The sequence below is a fragment of the Anas platyrhynchos genome, chromosome 3 (assembly GCF_047663525.1).
Source record: "Anas platyrhynchos isolate ZD024472 breed Pekin duck chromosome 3, IASCAAS_PekinDuck_T2T, whole genome shotgun sequence".
Classification (NCBI taxonomy): domain Eukaryota; kingdom Metazoa; phylum Chordata; class Aves; order Anseriformes; family Anatidae; genus Anas; species Anas platyrhynchos.
Genome location: NC_092589.1, coordinates 99252738 through 99272731, shown reverse-complemented (window position 1 = coordinate 99272731; position 19994 = coordinate 99252738). Strand labels below are relative to the sequence as shown.

Below are 19994 nucleotides of genomic sequence, written 5' to 3'. Positions count from 1 at the left end.
CATTGTCTACCATGAGTTTTTTTACTGATGAAAATAATGCCTCAACTATTTTTACTGGCTCTTTGTAGCTGATAGTCATCTTTAAATATGTATATATCAGACTTACTTATTTTGAAATAGTCTCCCAAACTTGATAAGGGTAATGTCGTACCCATGGCAATAGCTCTAAACCCTTGTAAACTAATGTCCTTTCACTGTCAACATTTAACATTAGCATGTTTGGGTTAAAACTCTAGAAAGTGCCCTGTGTATGTAGGTATGTACTAAAAATGGCTATAAAGTATCACTTAGTAACTCTTGTTTGTGTATTTGAAGCATGTGATTGTTTTTTTTTTGCCTTAGGCTGTACCTATGTAGACACTTCATTTGGTGCCACGTGATGCTTCATAGTTCAGCATCACTTTAAAAAAAAAATAAATGTTTAATTGCTGAGTAGCAAAATACAGTTTTAAATATTGAACATGCTCATCTTGAGTGGTGCTCTGCAGGACTTAATTCCTGATGCTTTTTAGCATTACTGAGCTAAAGGGAAATATCACCATTATGGCATTTCAACTATTCTTGTAAGAATGCACTGTACAAGCAACTGGCTGGCATAATTTTGGTAGCTGCCTCTGCAGAGAAGTCCCTGAGATTCAGTGAGGCAGAAGCAAAGATGTTCATGTGCAAAGCTCCGCGAGCTGTGGAATGTGTGTGGGCACAGACTGGGGTGAGGAGAACAATGCTTGTATGAATAAAGTCCGTCCTTGTAAACAATCTGTGAAAGGAACATGTTGCTAATATCTTGCTACTCAGCTGTTCTCAATTAATAGATAAATATGTTTTACTTTGTAGCTCTTGCCATATTCCCGGAAATGTATGAGCGCGCAGTTATGCTGACAGTGTTACTCAGCAGTCGCAATCTTTTGATCCCATGTCGTGGCACTGGTATTTAAGCTGATAATTTGGAACAAAAAAAAAAAAAAAGTGAAAGTCTTTAATTAAGAAAATTATGCCTGTTGCTTTAGTTGTCAGCCCCCAGATGGGTTTGCGATGTTGGAAGAGACATTGCAGGCTCTGATCTGATCGACTAATTAGTGTGTTCCGCTAGTGGTGGTGTCACAGAAACGAGTGTTCTTGCAGCAGCACATTGTGCCTTCCTGTTTTCCCTGAGCAAAACAATGCTGAGTGAGGTCAATGACAGAGATAATAACGCAGTGAGCATGTACAAGAACACAGCAACGTTCAAGGTGGCAGAGATGAGCTTAATTTGAAAGGAGTGGGACCTGCTCACGTGTGCACGAAGAAGAAATGAAGCAGATGGGCTGTGCTTCACCTGCTGCCCTGTCTGTGCGTGTTCGTGTGAGTCAGCCAGGGTCACTTCTGGGTCCTTCAGGGCATGACCTGAGCAGAGGGAGCGGAAGTTTAATGCTAGATTCATCTGATACAGTGCACGTTACTTCTGGTCTGGAATATTTATTTCCTCACGTGATCCTCTTTTCAGCTTCCCCTGCTGCTTTGAATGCTCACATCGCATTAAAAGGGACGCTGTTTTCACCAAAATGTCTTCTGATACTTAATTTAAAGACTTGTGAGTGCATGCATGGTTTAGTATTGGTTTGATCAGAGCAGCTCCGGCTGCTCACCTGGGCCTGTTTTTTCACATTGTAAATGCTGTATAGCAAATGCTTGCACCAAATGGGGAAAAAATAAACCTGAGAAAGGACTAAGTGTGCCCTTGTGGTTGTACATTCACATCTTTTTTCCTGATGTATAAGGTACACGGCTGACTTTACTGCATTTCTGGACTGTGCTGGCAGAAAGTTGTAAGAGACATCAAGGTGATAACTACAATACCTTGAAATGCAAAGCCATGCTGACAAACTATAAAAGTAGGATCAAGTGGTTTGTGTAGAATGGACAGGGGGCATCTAACAAGCTTGGTCAGTCCGTCTTAAAAGTTGTATTTACAAGGCAAAAGTGTCCTTGAAAGCAGCAGCAGCCTTTTTGAGGAGCCATAGGGAGTAAGCATGAAAAAAATTAAGAGGCTTTGGATGAGATTGCTGAGACCAATTGTGTTATACCGTGCTGACCAGGTTGCAGCTGGTCTTTGAATAAGTTGGTTGTCTGATGCTTTAACTCCCTTTTTTCTCAGCAGCACGTTTTGAGTATCAAAACCCTATATGTATTGGATGAAGCCAAGTTTGAGGACTCCTTTTAGGACATGAGAACTCTCAAGCCCAAGGCCAAAAGAGCCTACAGTGAGTTCTAAGTCATAATACTTTACTCTTGTACTATCATTGCCTTTTTATCTTACATAATTAATTTTACCCCCGGAGGCTCTCTTGCATATTCATGAGAACAAAACAATCTGCTCTTTTATTTTCCTGTCTATCCTCATACTTATTATTTGCCACTTTTCCCACTTGAACTCCTTTTAAATGTTGGTGGCTTTAAGTTATACATAGTATTTCATATAAAGTCTTTTCTTTAACTTGTATTACATTACTATTTGATTTTCCTCACTGAAAATAGCTGTGTTTCAGCCCAAGGTTGCATTTTTTCTTTCTTTTATGTTTGTGTATACTTAGTTCTTTGTAGTCCTCCCATGGCAGCTAATTCATGCCACCTTTTTCCTTCCCTGCTGCTTTCTCCATGGAAGCCATTCCAGCTAAAAGTAGCATTTTTTTCTTAAATCCCTAGATGTGAGACTATTCCACGTTTCTCAGTCTTGCCCTTTTCCTATAAAAGTTTACAGCTCAGTCAGATAGCCATCCTTGATGTATTTAGGGCATTCATGGTTTTTTTGCTGTGTTAGGACTTTGGCACGGCTGGGCCCAGAAGCCAAAATGGTGGCACCTCTGGGGAAAGCTATTTAAGAAAATGGTTAAAAAAAAAAAAAAAAAAAAAAAAAAAGAAAAAAAAAATATATATATATAACAAACAAACAAACAAAAAAAAAAAAAACACTACACAGGCGAAGGGAGGAAGAAAAAACAGTGAGAAACAGCCCTGTGAGCACCAGTGTCGGAGATTAGGAGATTCCCCTGCAGTTCGTGGAGAAGACCATGGTGAAGGAGAGGAAAAGTATGAGGAAGGATCAGCAGAGAGGAATGGCCATGGACTGACCATGAACCCCATTGTCTATCTCCCCTGTGCTGCTTGGGGGCAGGAGGAAAGGGTTGGGGATGAAGAATTAATTTAAACCTGGGGAAAAGGGTGAGGGAAGGTGCATTATTTTTGTCTTTTTCTCACCAACCTACTCTATTGTTTGAAATGGCAATGAATTTGATTAATTTTCCCCAAGTTGAATCTGTTTTGCTTGTAATGGTAATTGGCAAGCCATCTCCCTGCCTTTATCTCAACCCAGGAGCTTTCCATCCTATTCCTCATTCCGTGGAGAAGAGGGAGTGAGAGAGCGGCTGGGTGGGGTCTAGCTGCTGGCCAAGGTCAATCCACCATGGTAAGTTGTGGCATCAGCTGTTCTGTAACTTGTGCCACCCCCAGCAACAAGGAGCTGATATCACATGGGTTCTGGTGCTGGGAAGTATTAAAATTTATGGAGATGTGTGCCTCGTCTGTCTGAATCGGCAGTCAGAGAATTTGACTTGCAAAGACTCCTCATAAGCAGAGAGTTCCTGAAGGCATTCATAAAGAAGGTGCTAGTGCTGGTAAAACAGCATGGTATCATAAAACTAAGTTGTTAGGGTAAGTGTTGGGATGCTCAGAAGTAACAGATTGTCTCCCAGGAGTAGTGCTGATGCTTCAGGGGGACCTGGAAGACTGGGAAGCAGCAGGCATCGTATCAGAAAGATGAGCAATGCTGTTATTAAACCAAATGCTATTCTGATGTAATAGTCTGGATTTAAGATGTTATTTTTAAATATATATATGTTTCATCACTCATGTTTGGTGAGGGAAATGGAGGGGAACTGTATTCTAGGAAGCTCCAGCATGAGCTCTGCAGGTGCTCAAGTTGAGCAAGGCTGTCCTGGCTCTGAGGGGTTTCTGGACTACAGGTGGCATACGTTCTTTGTGGGGGACGTGGTTAAGAGCAACGGGAGAAACAATTCCTGAATTTTCAGTGGATGAAAACTCTGTAAGAGAAATTGCCTGCTTTGTCAGCTGGTAAACAGAAGGAAAAAAAAATGAGAAACCACATAATGAGAATGGAATGAGCTGCATTATAATTATTGACAACTAATTATGGATAGATAAATAATGAATTGGTCATATAGACAAATACATAGATAAATAATGAATTTTGAATTAGATGACCACTGCTTATAGGAGATTGTTGTAGAAACTATTAGGAAGAGAGGAAGTTATTTTGGAATGTAGTATCTTGCTTTGTTATACTCAGATTTCCCCAGCAACTTTTTACTGGAATCAGAGAAGTATATTTAAGCATGGTCACCAGAATCCAAGAAGTAGTTGTCAAAAGGGTTCAGAAAAGAACTAGAGGAAGGATTTGAAGTTTGCTGCTTTGATGGTGAAACATACATGCGAAATGGACAGATAAACGCACATGGATAAGGAGGTGGCTGCTGAAAGAAGAAGTGTATTGCTTGTAGATGATGTTTTTAATCATGGAATTCAGCAAGTTGCATGTAATCTAGATATATGCCTGTTCTTTATTGTAGCCTTTAATGACAAGTACTTACTGAACAGTTTGCTAAACAGATTCTCTGCCATTTCAGCTCTTCATATGGTAGCATATTTTAAAAGTTACAGAAAGGACAGAATAAAGTGGTCTCTACTGGAAATTGGACTGAATACTATAATGGGATTTCTGACCTTGACCTTTCTATATGGCTCAACTTTCTCCTCTCATTTTCTTTCTCACGGAGGGCCTATAAAGCTATGTGAAAACTATTTTGAGGTGGTACTGTAACAAATTGCATGAAAAACAAATGACTTGGCAAAAACTCAAAAATGTTTCAAAGTAATACTTTCAAATATTTAATTTGGAATTCAGTTTGCATGGACCCATATGAACACATGGGGCAGTTGTGTATGTACCTGCTGTTGGACAGTCGTACAGACAAATGAAGAATGTGGGGAAAAGTTTAAATAATCAAATTTCCTTTGAAATGCTATCATTTTCTAACATAAGTGGTAGAAATAGCATAGCGGTTTCCTGTAATGGTAAAGAATTTACTATATTTGGGCATATTTCATGACTGGCCATAGCATGAATGCCCTTAAATAGGCTAGGGTCATCACTGTGTGATGCATAGATCTTTGAATAACATTTAGTTTGGCATTTTCATACTTAAAACTCCTCCAGGAATTTTAAATGGTGTTTATCAATATTAATAGCCATTAAATAATGGCAATTGTTATCAGGGATTGAGAAATTATAAGGTATTCAAGAACACTTTTCACCCCAAGGTATGATGGTAATTTGGATGTATGGTACATATGAGGTACATGGATGTATATACACTACATTTTCAAAATGATTATGAATTATGAAGGGGGTGCTGACTCATATCCATGTGAGCGTTCAGAGGGTTAGCTCGGGTGGATTACTTTTGGGATAAGCATTACATGCCTGCACAGCACAGCCTGACCACTGGCTTGGTCAACACGGCTCTGCAGTGAGAGAGGAAAGGGCAGCGAAGACCTGCAGGTTAAGGAGGACTTGGCAGCATCTTTAGGAAACCTTTATTTCGGTATGCTTAAGCAGGCTCAATTTCACAAACTATGCAAGAATGATAAATGAGATGAAGCTCTAAAACAGCCACGGTGGCCTAGCGCACGCCAGCGGGCTCCTCCTGAGAATGAGGTCGGGGGGGAAGAAGGGGGGCGTTAAAAAAAGCCCATTTTTGTCACGATTTCTTCATCCCGGCCCTCCTGAAGGCCTGCAGCGAGGCAGCCGCCTCCTGCACCCGCTGCCCCTCAGCCCGCAGGTGCCCGGGGCCCCCGGCTGGAGGCTGAGGCAGGAATGGGGCGGTGGGGCCGGGCCCCGCCTCATGGCGAGCGGCGGGCCGCTGCGCCAACCGGGCGGCCCCAATGGCGGCGGGGCGGGGAGGAGGAGGAGGAGGACGAGAACCAGGAGGAGGAGGAGGAGGAAGGGGGCTGCAGCGGGGCGGGGGCGAGCGGCTCCCCGCCGGGACTCGGCGGCTCCGGGCGGCGGTGAGTGCGAGCCCCCCGGCCCGCGGTGTTTTGCGCTCGGCTGGCTGCGGGTGGGGTGGGCAGCAGAGGCGGGGTGTGGGAGACAGGGTGCGGGCGGACCCCGCGGCGGCTTGCCCCAAATCCCAGCCCCAAAATCCCAGGATTTTGGGGTGCGGGCACCCACGCGTGGGGGTGTGCTCGGGACTGGGGTGCACAGAGCTGCGGGAAGCCAGGCGCTGGGCTTGGCGCTGCCCGGAGTTCCTCTCCTTCCCCCGCTTTCCTTGTTTTAAACCTATCTATTCAACACCAACTTTGTAATCAGCAGCCGAGTTGGCTTTCTCGAGACAAGGGAAGGACGCTTTGGCACCGCTCATTTTCATTTCTTTTTCAAAGGAGGCATTAAAATCGTGCTCCATTTCTTCGTCGTTAAGGCTTGAACTGTCGAAGTAGTTCCCGAGTTGCCTGTGGTGATGGCAGCCCACGTAGCTGCTCCTGAAGGATGCCGGGTGCTGGCGGCGTGAGGCGAGGGGAGCTGTAGGGACGGCCAGGCACCTGGTGGGCAGGTGAGCCTTGGCGCTGGCCAACGCCAGGTGTTGGTGAAGGCAGCTATTGAGGATCTGCCCACCCCAAGGGCTTGTTTTAAAGCCCCTCAGGTGGTGCTTGGTCTTTGACCAAAAAGATTTTATCACCCTGGATCCTGTTCTCTTCCATTTAAGCCTTTATTTGATCCTTTCGTATCTTTTGTATTTTTCCAAAGCTACTGAGGTCATGGCTTATATCTCATGGTAGCAGTTGTGAAGTTGTTTAATTGCAACGTAAAAGTATTTTGTTTTATTTTCAGTCGTGCAATTTCACTGTTACAGCGAAAAGGTTTGTATATGTATATGTCTTGCTGCGTGAATCACAGAATAAGAAAGATTTGAGTCAAGAATAAGAAAGATTGTCCATTTAAAAACTGTTCAATGCTGAATAAATGCGGTGAGGATATACCAACATATATGAGTTGGTGACTACTGTCAAGAAAATAAATGTTTTCCAAAAGCCTTTGCTCTTTACTAGAGAAACCTGGTGAGCAATCTGTACTGCTGTAGAAGTGAAATATTGCATTTTTTACATTTTCTGTTGGCACTTAGGAGGAACAGATTTATTGCCTGAGCATGGGGCGTGTTGGGCGTCTACAGTTGCAAGCCCATTATTTACGCGGGGATTCTGGCTCTTCGGCTCTCTCCTTCAGTGGTCTCCTCCTTCCTTTCACTTGGGTGATCCGTTTGATCTTGCTAATCTCTCCGACTTGCTTTGTTTAATCCATCTTGTCTTTTTTTTTCTTTCTTTCCACCCTCAGGCTTGGTAGCCCATGAACTAGTTACATGTGTTTATCTGTCTATGAACAGTAGCTCTTCAGACTATCTTGAAATTTGATATTTCTGAAGGCTTTCCAGGGAGATTTCAGTGCAAGCTGTGGACATCTTGATTTACCTGTGGGGTGGGTAGTACGTGAGACATGACATGTTACAGGTGTCTTGTGATAGAAAGGCACCGTGTGTCCAGCGCATGGGGCTTCTGTGGCTGTATGCAACGGGGTACGGAGCAGAGCAGCTGAGTGACATTGAGACCAAATGTGCAAGTCTTGTGCTGTTGGATTTGTCAGGTTGGTGGTTAGCCCAGCAAAGTATGGGAAGTGCTCTTTCCCCTGTAAAGAGATGCCCATCTCTGTGCCCTCTCTGGCCAGGATCTATAGCTCCTCTCTGCAGCTAGGGTATGGTTCTGCTCATCAGCAATTTCCTGGCAATATTTACCGCGAGTGGAATACTATGAAACAAACTTTAATGTTTCTTGAGCCTAAGTTTAAAAAAAAATCCATAGTATTAAGTAAATAGTATTTAAGTTCTCATCTTCTATTGTATTTGAAAAATAAATCAAGGGTCTAGGTTCCTCAGCATCTTGGCTTTTTTCTTTTGCTACCCTGTTAACTTCAGTGGAAGTGTGCTGATTTACACCAGGTTGAAATACTAAGTCTAAATACTTATTTTAGTCAATATGTCAAATATTAAGTGGTTCTGATTGTCCTAAACCTAGTAGCTCAATGACATGTCTTAAGTACAGATTTCCAGGATCCACACTTTATAACATACGCAGCCTTAGTTTTGAGTAGACTAATTTTTTAATTCAGACGTGACAGCTTTTTTGAAATGTTTTTGGTGATTTTTGTTATCTATGTCTGTCAATATAAGCTGCTTTTCTCAGCATTTTGTTGTTGTTGTTGTTGTTTGCTTTCTGGTTCTTTTATATGTGTAAAAGCTTGAACTGATTGTACTTTTTGCCTGGACATACTACTACTTACTCCTTCATGGGGAATGGTTCTCTTTTGCTTTACTTTTCTTTTTTTTTTAATTTTGCTTAAAGATATTTAGTGTCAGCACTAATAAATGCTGTTTTGAAGAAATACCAGCACCAGAGGACTTCTTCATTTGATTCTGAGCTTTTTAGAGTTCCTTGCATAATATATAAACGTTTCAAGGAATACAACAAGCTTGTCTAAAACCTATAAAACTATTTTTTAACTTCATAAATATTAATGGAATTTAATGCAACTGGGAATAGTACATTACTCATTTGTATAACGGGAAGTCTTTTAATTGCTTCTATATAAAGGATAAATTATTTTTAGATCTGTTGTAGAAAATTTATAAACTTCAGTCTATTTCTGAACAAACCAGGAAACAAATTCTGCAATCTGAAGGAAGAGGAATATTTTTGATTCAGTCTTTGACATTAAAGTTTGTGTACTGTGCAGAGCTGTAGTCAGTTTATTTTTTGTGCATTTTTAATACTGCACTGTTCTCAGTTTTGTATGTGAGGGAGAAATTAGCAGTGTGTAGTATTTACTTGTCTTCACATACATGGATGGTTTTCTTTCTGCTTCTGTCAAGTGACACCTGTTTCATTTTTGTCTTATTTAATCATGTCTTCCCATTTTGCAGTTTTAGTTTATAACTGTAAAAGGGATATAATAGGGATGGTGGTTGTACAGTCTCTAAAGGCACTTTTGAAATTTACTTTTAGTAAGTTCAGCTTTCTGATGGGTTTTTGAACTGCAGCTGCATTTCCGTGCTGTGCTTGGGTGCATCTTGTGGAATATATGCTGTGGTACTTGTCCCCTATAGAAACTTCACTTGGAGTTACAGTGTTAAGTGCTGTGAACGTAAGTGATGAGTACGTCTTACTTTTTGCATGTTTTACATGTTCTAACTGGGCAGTGAGGTTTCACTGATAATGTCATGAATTTGTCTTTTGGTTTGTATATATTCTACAGAATGGGAGCGAGGCATCCTTTTTTTTCCTGTCTTACCCAAGTTCTTCTTTTGTTAAAATAGGAACTCATGGATGTTTTTTCATCCTTGTTCCTAATTGTATTAAGCCCCCCTTGTTACTATGCTGTTAGTGGAAAATTAATGTTGGGAAATTCTCTTCTGACTCTACAAGTAGTTTCAAGAGTCGAAAAGTGCAGGAGAGCCATACCTCCAAAAACCCACCAACCTGACAATTATCAGGAGTTCGTGAACCAAAGCCTGAGAATTAGTTAGGGAGACTGCAAACATGATCTCAGGGGCTCTTTGTGATGAAGGAGGGATGTACAGTAGGAAGACAGAGCAAATTTCTTGGTACGGTTCTGTATGAAACTGTGATTTAATATTTTGTGTTTCGGTTTGAAGAGAACAGGATCTTGGGAGTCAAGAGCTGTCACATCTGCGGAAGGAGGCTGCTGCATTAGGAGCATCTTCCGAGATTTAAATCACTTGGATATTTTCTTACAGTCAGGAATCTGGCTTTTACTCTCATCAAAATGTTTAAGTTGATCACGAAACCAGAGTCACATAAAAGTACAACTTGTTTTCAAGGGGAATGATGACAAGTAATGTTAAACAAGATCTGAAAAATATTTTTGAAAATTTGTGGTTTTGAGATCAAAAACTTGATTCATGTTTTTATTCTGAATTGCCCAAATCAGCAAGTCTGTGGGAAGTGATGCATAACTGGACAACATTGATTCATGTCCTACACGTTAGCTGCTCAGTCAGAAAGCCCGAAGCTTAATGTCAAATGTGTGGGTGAAGTAGTTAACCAGAGCAAAATAAATTGTTCTACTTATGTGGTGGTGAATAGGGGCATTATCTTTGGGAAAATCTGTTTGTGACTTACTGTACTGTACAATACTTGCGACTTGGGACTGAACCATGAATCCAAGCCATTAGGACCTAAGCTCGAGGTCAAACATTCACTCTCATTTCTGTTCTCTAATCTGTTTTTTAGAAATGCTTTCCAAAAAAAATTGCAAAATCATATGAATATTGTTTTCTGGAAAAAATGTAGGAAGTTGTGAGTGTTTTCTAAGATTTCAGTGGTTTTTTCATGTGATCAACTTATTAAAGATACATAACAAGTATGCATCTCAGAAATTTTGAGTGAATAAACATTATTTCCTTATCTGTAAAATGGGATCATAAGTTATTAAGAACTAGACAACAATATGTGAATCTCCTTCTAGGAGCACTGAGCCTTGAGTTTATGGCTCTTGACTTTGTATTTTACACTATTTTAAAGCATTCTGTGTATCTGATCCACTATCACCCTCAGTCTCCTCCTCTTCCTCCTTCTTTTTGCAAGCTAAAATTCATCTGGAGTAAGAACCTGTTTTCAGGAGGGGACACTTTCCCTGTGAGAAAAATAACTGTTTTTTACATGTGGGGCTGGTAAGAATTACTAGAGTAAATGCGTATTTTGTAATAACATTTATAAAGTCTCTGCATAATACTTCTATGTGTATTATAATAACATGTATACATGTAAACCATACATAAATTTGCATTGCAGCTGCACTCTTATGCAGTATGTGAAGATCCTCTCTGGTTTAAAACCAGAAATCTTCATTAGAATGTTTCTACTGAATATCATACTTGATCTCCAGTATTGGGAGAGAATAATCTGAAAGAAGGTTGAAAGTGGAAATTTTGGAAAGGAGATTACTTTTCCAGATAAAGTTAGTTACTTGATTTTAATGAAATTTAGGGCAAATTAAGAAATACGCTCCTGATATTAATATACTTCCGTTTTGCTTGTGTGTATGGCACAGAAAGTTGTGGTCCTGAACCAGCAGCAACAACCAGCAACCGCTGTTTTGTGTGGCACAGAACAAAGAAGTCAGTCCTTGCTGAAAGGTGGCACCAGCATTCACTTTTAGCTCCTTTGGTGCTTGTGGTTGTTTTGGCACAGCTGACTTCCAGGGTGGAATCCCAAACCCAGAGTGATGCCTCTGTTTTACCCGTGTGTATTCAAGCTGTTTCTATCAGAAGAGACAGAAGCAAAGGCATATTCACCAGAAGTCAAATTCCCTAAGAGCATGCTCAGGAACCTATTCCGTTTCCTGGTTTCAATTACTTTTCATCCGTACTCCCACTCATTCCATAAATATTTGTAGGTCTCAGCTTTCCCATCTGTAAACTGAGCATAGTGCTACTGAGTTTAATAATGTTTCTTAATGTTTGTGTTAATGTTTATTTTGGATTGAGCAAGGTCTTCTACAGAATAATGTTGCCATCTGGGGGGGTGTACTACTAGAAGGATTAAAACTGACCGGACAACTGGGTTTAGAGGTCATTTTTGTTGTACCATCTTTGGGGGCTGGTTACAAGAGGAATGCACTAGTTGTCTGTTGTAGGATGTGTCTTTTTAGCATTATGCATGACTTGAAAGGCAACCAGCCATTGCTTCAAGTGACACCAGACTGGGGGAAGAGGGGAGCAGCAGTGGATGTTCCTGAAATCAACAGGACCTGGGCAGGGGGATGGGCTGGGCTGATAGGAGCTGAGTGAAATTCAGCAAGGACAGGAGCAAGGTTGTGCACCTGGGAAGGAAAAGCTGCTGCAGGGGGAAGGATTCTTTTCACTCAGCACTTCTTAGACCAAACCTAGAGCATTGTGTCTGATTTTGAGTCCCCACCTCACCCTGCCCACTACAAGATGTGGATAAACGGGAGGGAGTCAGGCAGCAGGCCGCCATGATGGCTGCGGGCCATAGCACTGCCCTGTCAGGAGAGGCTGAGGGAGGCTTCATGGGGGCCTCACGGCAGCCTGCACCCACCCACCAGTAGGGTATCAAGACACCTTCAGATGATGTACTAGGCAAGAATTCACTCTAGATGAAGAAATGTTGCCTAAAAAGAGGGGGAAGAGAATACCGATCTTCAGTCGTGTTCTTTGAGCGTCCCTGTAGATTGGTTCTTGTTCAGTGCTTGCTGCTGTGTTTTCTCTAGCTTTGAGCAGGATGTTGCTTGGTGTGGGAAAGGGTGGTAGAAAAAGAAATGAGGTGGCCTTCAGGCAAGTGGATTCCATATGTGCTCTGAAAAAATGTCAGATCTGTGGATCTGACCTTGTTTGCATTGTAGCTGGTAAGAAAACTTCACCTGGCTTTTGCTGAGCCAGACATTAGGCTTCCTATAAGTAAATAAATACGTACACACAAAAGAAATTTACCTTCCTCCTCCTGCATTATTTTCTCTTCTTGCTTCTCTGCACCCCCAAAAGAGGCTATCCATCAAATTTCAGGAAGATTTACTGAGTGGGAGTTCTGGAGTTATAGGCTGAATAGGCTGAAACTCAATTGGGCGTTACGCAGCTGTATTGAGTAGGTGACAAGGGCATAAAAGTACCTTGGACATTCACAGGCTTTATCTTCACAGTTTGGTTGTTTTGTTTTAATTCAATTTTTAGGCTTGCACGCTTCCCCAGAGAAGTTACTTTGCCGCTTGCCTACACTAAGCACTCTATGAATCACAGTCGATCAATCTTTGAAGTCAATCTCCTAGCTTCACTTTTTCTGTTTTTTATTAATTTTATTAATGCTCACTGGCTCATTCTTTCTGTACCATTAAGAATAAAGAATCTTGATGTCACTGAAGTTATAATGCACATTCCTTAAAGAAAATGAAATTTTTTTAGTGATAATAATAGAAGTCAATCATTACTTGTATCTTGATAGCCGAAAACTGGTAGTCTGTTGTTTATCCCACAGTTAGAGTAAATTATTGATGCACTGCCTCATCACAGAGACCTTTTACAAGAGGTAATCCCAGCAATGTCACAAGAGGGGAAACTGAGTCACAGAGAGGAATACAACTTTCTTTTTATAGCCTTTGGACAAGCACAAAGGTGCCTTTGTTTTCTTTGCTAAAATTGCTGTTGGCAGTGGAATCAGAACTTCAGTTTTCTGAATGTCAGGCCGCTTGTCTGTGTTATGGAGGTGTTGCTGCTCCTGAAATTGTAAGGGTTGTTGTGGGACATTGCAAACTCCCAACTCCTTCCATAGAGGCTTTCATGGTCAAAGGCAAGTACTCCTGGTGGGCAGTTTGAAATAAGTATTGAGAGCTGGCCGTGGAGACACATACTGTCAATTTTGTTTCATAAGTTTCTGGTTTGAGTTCCATTCCAGATCTGACTGCTTTCACTGCGTATGATTTCTTTCCATGAGAAACATCACCCAAGAAAATCTGATTTTAATGTGGTATTGTAAATATATATATATATTTTCTTAAGTATCAATTTACCATCACGATACCTACATTTTGAAATCCTTTGTGTATTGCAGTGTATTAAGGCCTAGGATTCTTTTTCTTCCAAAATACTTGTGTTTAACATGGCTATTGATTTTTAAAGATAGTCAGACTTACAAAGTTATTAGCTAAGCTTCTGGAATAAGAGCTTCACTGCTACAAATTTTTTAATGGCAGTAATTAGGCTGCTCTTAGGTTCAGAATGTTTCCTTTGTGTAGATCCGCTTGAATAGATACTTTCAGTGGCTAACCATTCAAAGTGGAGAATTAAATTGGGAACTTAGAAAGTTAGAAAACTCCCTTTCCTCTTTCATTCTGTAAATATGTACATTACCTATTGCTCATAATGGTTTGGGAGAAGAGGACCAGGTGAGAATACGAGAAAGCAGAGAGATTTTTGGCCAGGAAGGGTTGCCGGCCTTTGTGAAAGGGTGTACCTTGACCCTGTTCCCTGTATCTGCTGTATGTTGGGGCACACAGGGGAAATGCGCAGAAAGAGATGAAAAGGAGGCAGTCAGTAGAGCACCACCATGGTCCACAGCACCCGCTGCTACCTCTTAATCTGCAACTGAAGGAAAAAAGGTGATGGGCACTGAGTCTGGTGAACTGTTTGGGCAGCAGGAAGCGAGTGGGAAATCTTAACTTTTGGGCTAGGTAACTTCAAGAGATTCTTTCTATCCCTGTGTTTCTGTGATTTCAGTGAAGCCTGGAAGGAAGTGGTTTGAGTAATTGAGTAATTAGTGGTAATACTGTGCCTGATAAATCAATTTTAAATGAAAAAACAAAATAAAAAAAAAAAAACACAAAAGCTCTGCATTTTGGTACTTTGTCATACCTAATATTTCAGGCCAATTGTTCAGCTACTCAGGTACATAATTTTATGATGTGATAAGCACAATTATAATAGCTCATGTGTTTCATGTTTATTATGTTATTTTTTCTATCTGCAATTTAAAAAAAAAACAAAACACTTTGGAACAAATTTTTGGTATTCTGTGGTTTAAAAGGACATAGTTGAGTTTCTTACATGATTTTATGTTAAACTGAGTAACATCTACTCAACACCTATGATGTTGCATCTGGAATGTTCAGTTTGGGTCACCCAGTATGAGAAAGGGACTGGCAAACTGGAGCTAGTCCAGTCAGGGCTTCCGCCATGGTTGGAGACCAGGTCAGGAGAGGCTGCAGGAACAGAGTTTGTTTAGTTGTACGAGGAAAGGATAGAATCCTCTCAAGGCAGACAGAATCTACTCCCAAAAGAAGGGGTTGTTGTGAAGAAGATGCAGCCAGATTTCGTTCAGAGGTGTACAGCACGAGGATGAGAGCTGATGGCCACAAGCTGCTGCAAGGGAAATTCCAGTTGGATGTGATGGAGGAGTTCTTGCTGCCGTGTCTGGTGAAGTACAGGGGCAGATGGTGAAATCTCCACCTTTGGGGGATTTCAAAATTTGCCTGAACAGGAAAGCAACCTGATCTAATTTTGAAGTTAGACCTGTCTTGAGTGTATAAGAGAACATTCAGTGGTGCCTTCCAATTTAATTTGTTCTTTGATTTCTGTGATTATCCTTAAATAAATACCTACACAGTTTGAAACTTCTGTTGGCAGTAATGGTCACTGGAATCAATCAGGGAAAAAATACTGGAGCTTACAAATGGCAAACAGGTTGTGTACTCCTAGCCAAGTCAAATTGCCTGGCTTAATCTTGATCTAAATCCCTTTGGTTAGAGTTACCTCCTCTGTCTCTCAGCAGAAGGGCAAAAAAGTTTTGCGTATGGTGGTGTTGGAAGGTGTTCTATGAACACTGGCATGGTTATATCGGGCACATAAAAATAAAATAATTGCCATTTTATGGAGAGTATTAGTGGAATTCACAATGCACAAGCTCATTTTGCTGCTAGAATGTTTTTTTCCATATCTAAAAAGTAGATAAAAATCTGTGGAACTTGAAAATGAACTAATGCAACATATAATGCAACCCATAAGGCAGAGCAAGTGTATCTTTCTTCTTGTGAATAACTGCAGTGTTCGTATGAGAGAAAGCAGGTCAGTGGTTAGGACTCGATCACTGGGTCTGTGACCTTCCTCTGCACAGTTCTTGGGTAATGTGAAGCATGTCACTGAGCTAGATGAACACAGAAGGCAAATTGAAACCTTCCGCAGCTCCGTTCTGTATGCTGATTGTTAGGATTTGCTTCTGAGGAAGATGATTATTTTCAAAGTCATTGCGGAAGTAAGTTCCATATGCGTTCAAAAACTAACAACCTGTTAAAGAGCCCCCCATTTTATTTTATTTTTAAGCTCCCCTTCTAAAGATGCATTTGGCAGAGGTGTTGAGACAAACTTCCCGAGATTTACCATTTATTGCACGTTTCATATTTGAAAACCTATGTTCTGGTGATGATTCAATTTTAAAAGAAAAATAGCTTTCTCTTCAAACTATTTTTTTCCCTTATTTTGCCTGTCAGTTTTGGTGTGGCAAAATGCATTCCAGGCATTTGTAAGTAGGAACACGCCTTTGAGCTCTACAGATACAACTGATAAGGAAACAGGCTTTAGAGGGGACGCAGTATAGCGAAGGTGTGTCATAGAGCATTTTGTGTGTTACAGACAGATGTGTGTGTGTATGAGCCCTTTCTGAGCCCTGGCTGTGAAGTTTCTTGTTCTTGTCCAGGGCTCGACTACCTTCTGCGGTTGGATCCTATTTTGAGGCACTTCCTTTCATCCACTGCCAACTTCTCTGCAGGTGGCAAATGAGTTGACCTCCGCATCCTGATTAGCTGATTGTTTCTCTGCTGTTCCTGAATTTCGCCATCTCCTTCAACTTACCCTTTCCATACCTTGGCTGTAGAGGCTTTGTAAGGGCTTGAACTATTTTGCTCACCAGTGGTGACGTTGAAATGAAGTGGCTCAAAAAGAGTTTTTTAAGATAGTCCTCTCCTCTCCTAAGGTAGAACTTAAGATTCCCAATTCCCAAATGGAGAAAGGGATGATTAAAACTTCTGAGCTTCCTGGAATTCCTTTTCTCCTGTTAAGATTTTGAAGCAGAATACGTACCACAAACAGACAATGAAATAACATGTTTTAATAATCTGTTTGTGATTGTCACAGTGGGACCTGCAGAATATTAAACAGTTTGAAAACTTCATCTTTATTCAGCTGGTTTATTGAGATCATTACATGAACTGGCTCCAATACTGAGGACTATGTACATAAAAATTTGGACTAGATGTGTTCTGAAGCAAGAGGCCAAGCACATTTCCTCTCTTCCATAATGGAATTAGCTAATAGGTTTGAGCTTGGCCAAATTGAAAAAGGAGTGTCTGTATATCGGAAAATTGTGTTCATCTAAAAAACATTCTCCCTTTATTTTTGCAGGGTTTTTCAGTCTGCTGAAGGTGCAGTGGATACACCAGGATGGACGCAGAAGAATTCCCTCCCCCACCTCCAGAAGGTAACAAATAATTTTTATTTTGGAAGTAACTTTCCTAGTAACAATGTGGTTATATTTTCAAAAGTATTTTTACCTCCCCAGTGCTCCCTCCCTGCACATCACTCTGGGGCTTGCTCCTGGAGGTATTTAACTGTGCCTCCACTGAAACCTATGTGCCTGCCATCCTCCCTGATTTATTCTTGGAGGTTGCTCACTGGTGTTGTAAGAGGAAGAAACGGGGAGAGGATTGATCTTTACAGTCCAAATCTTTTTAAAAAAAAACAAAAACAAAAAACAAAACCACATTTTCTAAGGTAGCTTAGGCTACCATATCATCACACCTTCACCTTGTTCTTTGTTGGCTATGAGTCCTCCAGCAAGTGCTGCCCTGTAGAGAACAAGCAAGCAAAGATACTTGGGTCAATGTCTTAAATGCCTGGACAGATTTGGAGTTAGAATTGGGAGGATGGAGGGGAGTGAGCTGTTCTCTGGTAGGGCATGTGCTGCTTCTACAGGGCGTGCTTAATCAGGACGATGTCTGCTGAGGGCTGTGGACGAAAGATCTTCTGATGCTGCAGTTCTCTAGCCCCATATCTTCAGTTCTGTGCTCAGCAAACACATGTCCCAGTGGGAAGCAGAGGGGAAGTGTGCGTGGCTAAACCTCTCAGTGGTCAGAGCACATGAACTTAGGAAATATTATTTCTATGCTGGGCTGTTCCTGCAAAGTTAGCCCTTAGTGCTATTTGGCTGCTGTGTGCTGCAGCCATATGGTTGCTAGTTCAGTCCAGGTTTCAGAGGGCACAGCGGCTGGATTTACAAAACACTGTATCATTGTCTTCTCCGCTTTTGCTTGCTCTAAAAGAACATTGCCTGTAGCTGTTTTTCCCCTTGTTTGATTTCCTGCAAAAACACACCTTTGAATGTTGTTTGGTATTAATATATTTTAAGTCTTGAAAGGATTTGGCTTTTAATAGTTGGGTGCTGGGAGACTTCTTAAGAGAAGTATCATATATGCTTGTCCTCACCTTGCTCTTCCCAAAGCATTAATTTATGGAGACATGGATTATGTAGACCTGTGGCTGAACCCATTACAGCTGTTCTTATTTTGGTAACATTGCTAATACAGTTCATATAGATAGTGACTTTCTGTAGTCTTCCCATGAATTTCTGCTCTGTCTGTCATATTGACATTGGACTTGCATGTTCAATGAGCAATAAGATGTATATAAATTCATATGGTAATGTATATTATAAAGTATATGCTAGCACATGTATATTAATAATACACGTATAGGTCACTTTAAATAAAATGTTCTATAAGCATATTATTGTTTATTCACAGACTAACTCATACCATAGCTACATAAACCTTTTTCAGTATGAAAGAGGGTTTATCTTGGTTCTGTTCAGTCATAACTCTTTAGGAATTTTGGAATAAACATCCTAGGTCAAAATTGCTTTCCCACTAGCTTGGACGCTGCCACAGGCAGAGGTCTGTTACTAGATACTACCTAGGAAACTGGGAATGTGAGAGAAGCAGAGAATTGTGAAATCAGATTTTAATGGGTTCGCTTTTTGAACAAAGTTGTTGACAGTTTTATTTATGCTCCAAGATACCACTGAGGTTATTGCTGGCAAAATGCTTTTCCTGTCCTTGTCCTAACCCATTGTGGTCAGGACTCTGATTTTAACTCTGTTTTGTTTAGTGACAGTTACTGTGAAATTGTCTTTTATCAGATAATCCGTCTCCAAAGAAATGTAGTGCTGTGGAGAAGGAGTCATCCGTAAGGAATCAATATTTTCACTTGAGGAGGAGCTGCCATTGTTCGAAGACTTCTAATAATTGTGGCAACAGCCCTAACTTCGTACAGCTTGTCAGTACTTGGGGCACTGACAAAAATTCAGGGCCACATAGTTCAATAGGATTCCAGAATTCAGCTGCAAAGTTCTTCATGCCATATAGAGCTATATATATCGTACTTATTTTCAGACCTGTTTCTCCTTAATATGCTGGCATTAGACTTGTTAACATAAATTGAGATCCTGCACCAGGTACTGTTCTGCCTGATCTTGTGTCAGTGGATGCTTTCCCTGTCATTTGAAAAAGTTTTGTCCAAAATTACCAGAATTAGAATATTCTTTTAACTTTACCAATGCAATTTCTTTTTAAAAAGCGTATTTATAAAGGATATCTCAGTGAATGTCAATTTTAATTACACTAAAATACACTTTAATTCACTTTCTAGGTAGTTCTTATTTTGCAGATGGGTAGCAGGTAGAAATTTTAGGGCCAAGTACAACTGCAAATTCACATACCTAGATTAAAAGTTGAAAAAGTATAGAAATGCTTTATAACGGTTGAGGTTTTTTTCTTGGTGTACATATACTCTGCCAGACCCATAGGGTCTGTTCAGAGGTGCTAAGCAGAATGTGGGCAGATGGGTGATTGTTGTGGTTTGCAGTGAGGATGAGGTTCCTATGGTGTGCTGCATCCAGGACCCTCTGCAACATACTACATATCTTTTTAGCTGTTGCATAACTAAAGTCCGGTACTGTGGTGACAAATCAAATAGCAAACTATTTTGTTGAAAGTGATGTGGATTCTTTTCTAACTTATAGTGTATACCCTGTACTATAAATCTCATTTTTGTACTATTCTAATAGGTTTCCTGTGTCTTTGGGCAAGTAACTTCCACAAACTTATTTGTATCAGTCCTTATGTATAAAAAGGGATAAAATAATGGTAAGCCTTCATCTTTGCAATAGGGATATTGTAAGAATATATGTGAAAGCTATGCAATTAAATTCATATTAAATAATGTCTTCTCTTTAGCAATAATCATCTGAATCTCTACCTT

At 40.7% G+C, this 19994-nt stretch overlaps 1 protein-coding gene across 9 annotated transcripts in view; it reads left to right on the top strand.

Moving 5' to 3' along the window:
• Positions 1 to 5523: 5523 nt before the first annotated feature.
• The window catches only part of ARHGEF10 (Rho guanine nucleotide exchange factor 10), a 118729-nt gene continuing 104258 nt past the window's right edge, over positions 5524 to 19994 (top strand). For 4 of the 9 annotated variants that reach the window (XM_072036376.1, XM_027455121.3, XM_027455120.3 and 1 more), the window contains exons 1-2: positions 5972 to 6120; positions 17082 to 17157. In XM_072036376.1, coding sequence (XP_071892477.1) covers positions 17121 to 17157 — 37 coding nt within the window. In that variant the 5' untranslated portion in view covers positions 5972 to 6120; positions 17082 to 17120. Of the gene's footprint in view, positions 5658 to 5971; positions 6121 to 6497; positions 6663 to 6855; positions 6970 to 17081; positions 17158 to 19994 lie in introns of those variants that run through there. The other 5 variants (XM_072036375.1, XM_038176790.2, XM_072036374.1 and 2 more) reach the window with 5 other exon arrangements.